The following is a 6,168-nucleotide window of genomic DNA, read 5'->3' on the forward strand; positions in this document are numbered from 1 at the left end:
GATTTTATATTTTATAACAGTAGCAACATTTTACATTTAAAATTTTAAAGTTTAGCTACTAGGTTAAGTGGGGTACATCATTTGAAAGACCATAAGTTACTTCCGAATTTAATTTGCAATTAAACCACCTTTGCGTTTATTATACCTACACACAAAAGAAAAAATATTGAAATCGGTTTTCATGATAAAGAATTATCCTTGAAAAACCAACATACATATATATCAATTATTATTATTATTATTATTATTATTATCAAGTCATGCACATTAATTAGCCGATTTGCCAATAGATGGCGCTATAGATAATACTCTTAGCTCTTAGTATAAGTCTGGTCAAAAGTCTTTATAATTACCGATTACATGAAATAATTTAAAATTTGTACGGAGCCATAGGGAACCCGCAGTGCGCGAGTTAAACGAAGTCACATTTTACCGGTCTTTTTGCAATAGCAGGGCGTCAGCTTTAAGTACTTACTTTTTCTTTGAAACAGTTACCTAATATAGGATCAAAGAAGACGAACCGGTGAGAATTGAGTTCTACGAGCTCCCTCCCTCCTCCCCACTGCTTAGTGTTTAGTATATTTTCGTAATTTTGCTGCAGAATGATTTCAAATTGTCTCCGGACGAATTCGTCCACAATCCTATTTCGTTACCTTTTTAAATCGTCCACAATGCCATGTCATCAGCATACAAATCCTAAATGGTCACCATCCTAACTCGTCACTATTCTTATACCGTATATAGGTAGTAGAGTGCTAAGGTGACAAGTTAACACTGTGGTGGAAATAGGAAGGGTGAAGAGACTGTGGACTATATAAGAAAGAGGACAGTGGACCATATGGGAATGAAAGTTGACGAATTAGTGTGTACAAAATCGCCCTGAGCCATCAGTCACTCATCTGAGCAATTACCAATTTGTAAAATAAGGCATCTTCAAACGTGTAATTGTGCCCGTAAAATGTAGAATGGTTTGTTATAATTGCAAGTCAGAATATAATATTGAATATTTGTCGGTCATTTTTCTCATAATTGTACACTCAAAAGCAATGACAATTTCTTTGTATAGAAACTCTTTAATTACTACGTATTAGGGCAAGCGGAATAAATAAGCAACTCGTTGTTTTTGTTTTAAGACAATGCTGGGTTTAATTACCATTTTACGTGATGACATATATACATGTTATTTTTCTCATAGTGAATTCAAGGAACTGCTTACCTTAATATAATCCAGCACTGACATTTAAAGTCCCACGCCTTTTTATTACAATGTGTCATAAAAGTATGATATGGTTAAACGCCTACATTTAACTTATGATAAGTCACTTTACTTGAGCTTAATCTATCATCAGTCATCACTCTTACGAAAATAGCATCAGGCCATATGTGTACAACTAAAAGCCTACACGGGATGTGACATGAATAACAAATATCCATTTGTTATGAATGAAGGAAAATGGCAAATATTGGATAAAGGCTTTTTCATTTCTCATGCTCCGAAAGTGGGTCGTTTTTGTTCTTAAAAAGTGTGCAGAATATGATACGTTTGCCCTGTACTTTCTAATTACGTTTTTTTCTCTTTTTTTACGATAAACAATTAAAATTTTGGTTTTAAATGGATTTGTTGTACAATTTCTATTCTAATAATCAACTTCCCATGCCATAAATAACTATATTTTTACCTAAATTGTCAATTGAAAGTACCCTCAAGAAATACTACTGAAGTTTATACTTAGCCGTGTTTATTTAAATGTACATGTATTTTACTTTTCTCGTATTCGAAATGAAAAGTAGAGTGTTTAACACGGCTGTGAAAGGCACCATTTCAGTCTCGGACTATCGCCAAACTACCTTGACAAAAGTGGGTACCTTTCATCCCTTGGTTAAAAATCTACTATAACGTGCCATTTAGACGGTTCAAGAACCTGCATGCGTTTCGTTATTGTTATTTATAACCGGGTATATAGCCAATTTATTTTATTACCTTTATTTCCCGGCGTTTCGACTAGATTTCACTGGTCATGGTCGCCGCGGTCGGTAAATAAAGGTAATACATAAATAAATGTTCAAAACGCGAAAGTTTTAATTGTTGATTTAAATGTAATTGTTGAATATTACATGCAAGTTCTTAAACCGTCTAAATGGGGCTTTATACCTATTAATTAATGTTTGAATTAAAACATCAGGCCATTTGTGTAGATATGGGAATATAAGTGATAAGACTGATAATGATAAGGAAATAATTTTTGTGAAAATCATTTTTTATTTACAAAATAATTAGGTAAACCTTAAACTTACGCCGATTCAACGGATATCGTGTCTTCATCGTTCAAGCCTTTGTCTGTATTATCAACGCCAGGGAAAGTAGCCGGTGGCGAAGGTGAAGGAGCTGGTGACGGGGTGAAAGGCGGGAATTGGGGAAAACCTGGCGCGGAACCTTGTGGGAATTGAGGAATTTGTGGGAAAGAAGGTCCCTGTTCAGAGCCCTCTTGAGGGAATTGTGGAATTTGTGGGAATGATGGCTGGCCAGATCCCTGAGGGAATTGAGGTATTTGGGGGAATGAAGGTGCCTGCTCAGATCCTTGAGGAAATTGAGGGATTTGGGGGAATGAAGGTCCCTGCTCAGATCCTTGGGGGAATTGAGGGATTTGGGGGAATGAAGGTCCCTGCTCAGAACCCTGTGGGGTTTGTGGGAAAGATGGTCCTTCAGATCCCTGAGGGATTTGAGGTTGTTCTGATCCTTGAGGGATCTGGGGTATCCCCGGAAAATCTTGTAAAGTTTGAGGGTAGCTCGGAAAACTGCTAGCAGGGGGAAACTGGGGCGCGGAAGGTTTATTCTCCTTTTGTTGATTCTGGTTCGGGAAATCTATTGAATCTACGACGGCTGTGTCAGAATCTCCGGCCTGTTGACCCGGAGTTGTGGGTGTTGGTTGCTGTGTAGGGAAGATGGGAGTATTCTCAGGTTGCGTTGGAAAAGCGGGAGATACGGGCTGTAAGCCCGGGTAGCTGGGCGCTGCTACTGCAGTGGGAATAGAAGCAACTGGAGCGACAGAAGCTACTCCAGGGTAAAACGGAAAGGATGCAAAAGAAGAGAAGTACGTTGAGCCACCGGGGATCGCGTAATGAGTGTATTGGGGAGCAACAGAACTGAATTGAGGCAACTGGTATGTTATTTGCGGACGCAGTCCAATCGAGTACGAAGTCGGCAACTGTTGACAAAAACAAAATAAAACGAAATATTGACAAAGACAGGAATTTGATACAAAATATCTTATAACTAAATTTATAAAAATGTGATCAGGGTCCAACAGATACAACGCTGTATTTTAGGCTAGTCAATAAAAAAACTTTAATAGTCATAGTCAAATTGAAACCACAAACTCAAGCGCGACGTAGGTTTTCGTGGTATGAAATGTATGCTTGTTTGCCACCGTGGTGGCATACATTTTTTTATGTAAATTGTAACTATGTTTGTACGGGTCAAATCAGGCAAGTTTAATTTGATTCACTTCCCAATTTACAAAGAAGCTGAAAATTTACACAAATACCTAATTTGGGTGACAATTTAATTATAACATCGAGCAGATCTCATGATGGAGACAGGAGGTATTAGCCATTGGAAATCTGTGATAAATCAGCGAAACATAATTGTGTTTGGGTTTGTTAGAATTGCTTCAATGAGTATTAGTTCTCTGTGGAAAGGAAAGTACCGTCAAGCTTGTATCAAAAATGAAATTCTTGACAAAACTTAATTTTGATTTTTTAAAATCGGCAAGTTGTTTCGAAGTGAACATCGTGATCACTTGTAAGATTGTGACGTCGCGTCATTAATGCGACGATTTCAGTTAATGGTGATACATTGCTTGCTGAATTATTTTATATGGAAAAATAAAAGCCGTCCATTTTTTTATAAAACCCATGAAAAAGTGTTCATTTAAGCTTAAACTAACTAAGTACCCTTTATTGACCTGAATGTCCGTTCATAAGTTCCATCATAACTGCAACCGATTTTAATCGTTCAACTGCCAACCGATTTTAATCAATGGTATATCAATAGATTCGTCTTTATTCCTGTCTCTATACATATATTAATTTAATCATTATTACAAAAAAAATGTTTTTTTTTTATACTATGCAACTAGGTCAAGCACACTCGACATCCTAGATCTATAAATCTGTAAGTATCAGATATGTTGTAATACTTTTGTATAATCAATTAATCGAAAAAAATATTCAATTAAATGGTCATCGAATCGCTCCTCCTCATCATAAGAAGCGCTTTCCTGTATATACCTACATTCTATAAAAAGCCCGATTTCCTCTTTTGGCAACCTATTAAGCAACTAGAAGCCATCGAATCTTTTAATCCACTTTATTGTGGAATTAAACCTTAGTTCATTGATTACTTACAGCATTGATGTATTGCGTAGTAGAATATCCAAAGGATTTAGTTTGAGCTGGTATGATGGTCTTGAAGAGGGTTGAAGCCACCGGCAGCGCCGCGCCCGCCGCTGCCGCTCCCAGCAACGCGCATATCACCGTTAGACCTAGGACCTACATGCAAAAATGGACTTTAACACAATCTGTTTTTTTTAAGATAGTATACATTGTAGGATGATGATTTCTACTAATATGTTAATAGTTGTTCGAATTTTAAGGTTATTTTGACGATATAAAAGTATCATATCATAACAAAATTATTTTTTTATTTAATTCTGTAATTTTCCGTATTTCCATTTTTAATAAAGTTATTTTCCATATGTGTTACTATTTAATATTATCAGATTTTACAGCTTGACATCGCTAATCTTCTTCAAGGACGGAACACCAAAAGATCTGCCATGATGAAAACGAGCATTCGAGTTCTATGTCACACACTGTCATTAAAACAAATAGAATTGAGCCCTACTGAACAATCTTTATAATACAATCAAAGATATATGTAAAAGATAAATAATAGAAACACATTGTCAATTTCATTAAGTTCATGTCACATCTCATATCACAGCAAGTACCACTGATTGAACAGATCATAATTAAATAGCCACCGTGATTCACTAGTCACACTGTATTCGACCGGTCCGACCAAGGCTTCCGTACCTTCATTTTGGAGACACTAGAGAGGCGTCACACAGTAATACGCGAGCAAATCTTGTGACGAGTCCTTATATACTGAGTACCTGACACCCCGCCTTTGCGTTACAAAGAAAGCAACTAGATGGGCGTCCAGCGGACAAGCTTATTGGAGCTACACGAAAAATTGCAGGAATCTTACAGATCTGAATTTATGAGGTCCAGCTTTTATTGCGTTTACTTTAGACATACTTATCTTTACGTGTTATTGATAGTCTGGCAATAATAAAATCATTGTTGATTTAAAGAACAGAACAGAAGTAAGCAACAAGCCAAGCAAAGCTGCTAGGCCAGGCAGTAAAAATTGTATTTAATAAATGAGTAGTTTTAAGACTTTTAAGTTCATGTAGCAACTTTTACATCGACTTATAGTTTGACATAATTGGCCGAGCATTAGTGAAGGTGTCCGTTTCAACTTGGGCAAAAATGCTTTTGTATGTTCTTCTCTACAGGTTGCAATTCTAAACTGATTCACTTGAAATTCTTGTGAGCAGATTTGATGATTAAATAGATTTTATGTCTATTCTGTTTTTGTTTTTTTTTTTTCAAAATAACAGAGCCAGTTTTAAGTTATGCACGCGAGGTTTACTGAGCCCCTAGTGTAAATTTATTCAATTTCAAAACGTGACGTACGCGTTTGCGTTAAGTCTCATTTAGTATGGGATTTTGACACAACGCGCCAAGCGGAACGTTTTAGAAACTCAAAATCCCATACAAAATCAGACTTAACGCAAACGCGTACGTCACGTTACGCGATCGAATAGATTTACACTAGGGGTACAGTTCACAGAGCCACTAGTTTTACTATGCCAAAACAGTTGCAGAACCAATTAGAGAAGTCTATTTAAGTCTAACTACGGCGGCTCCTGTTTCACCTCGGTGATGTACAACTATGAACCCTGACAGTGATGATTCGCTGTACATTGCTGGAACAACAATTAAATATTGACGCTAAGTGCCGTTGTTACTTATCGAGCAAGAAATGGACAGAAATTTGTCAGTGATAGGTGTCAATAAGGGCGTTTAACTTCGCCGCTA

General features: G+C 36.7%; 1 protein-coding gene across 1 annotated transcript; it reads right to left on the reverse strand.

Annotated features, from left to right (window-relative positions):
• Positions 1-2,237: 2,237 nt before the first annotated feature.
• LOC133519147 (uncharacterized) lies at positions 2,238-5,180 on the reverse strand. Its single transcript, XM_061853096.1, has 3 exons — positions 5,098-5,180; positions 4,408-4,551; positions 2,238-3,206 (listed from the first exon to the last, which is right to left on the reverse strand). The coding sequence occupies exons 1-3, from the start codon at positions 5,101-5,103 to the stop codon at positions 2,292-2,294; spliced, it is 1,065 nt and encodes a 354-aa protein (XP_061709080.1). The 5' UTR covers positions 5,104-5,180; the 3' UTR covers positions 2,238-2,291.
• Positions 5,181-6,168: the final 988 nt, after the last annotated feature.

This window comes from Cydia pomonella, chromosome 6 (genome assembly GCF_033807575.1).
Source record: "Cydia pomonella isolate Wapato2018A chromosome 6, ilCydPomo1, whole genome shotgun sequence".
In the NCBI taxonomy this organism is placed as follows: domain Eukaryota; kingdom Metazoa; phylum Arthropoda; class Insecta; order Lepidoptera; family Tortricidae; genus Cydia; species Cydia pomonella.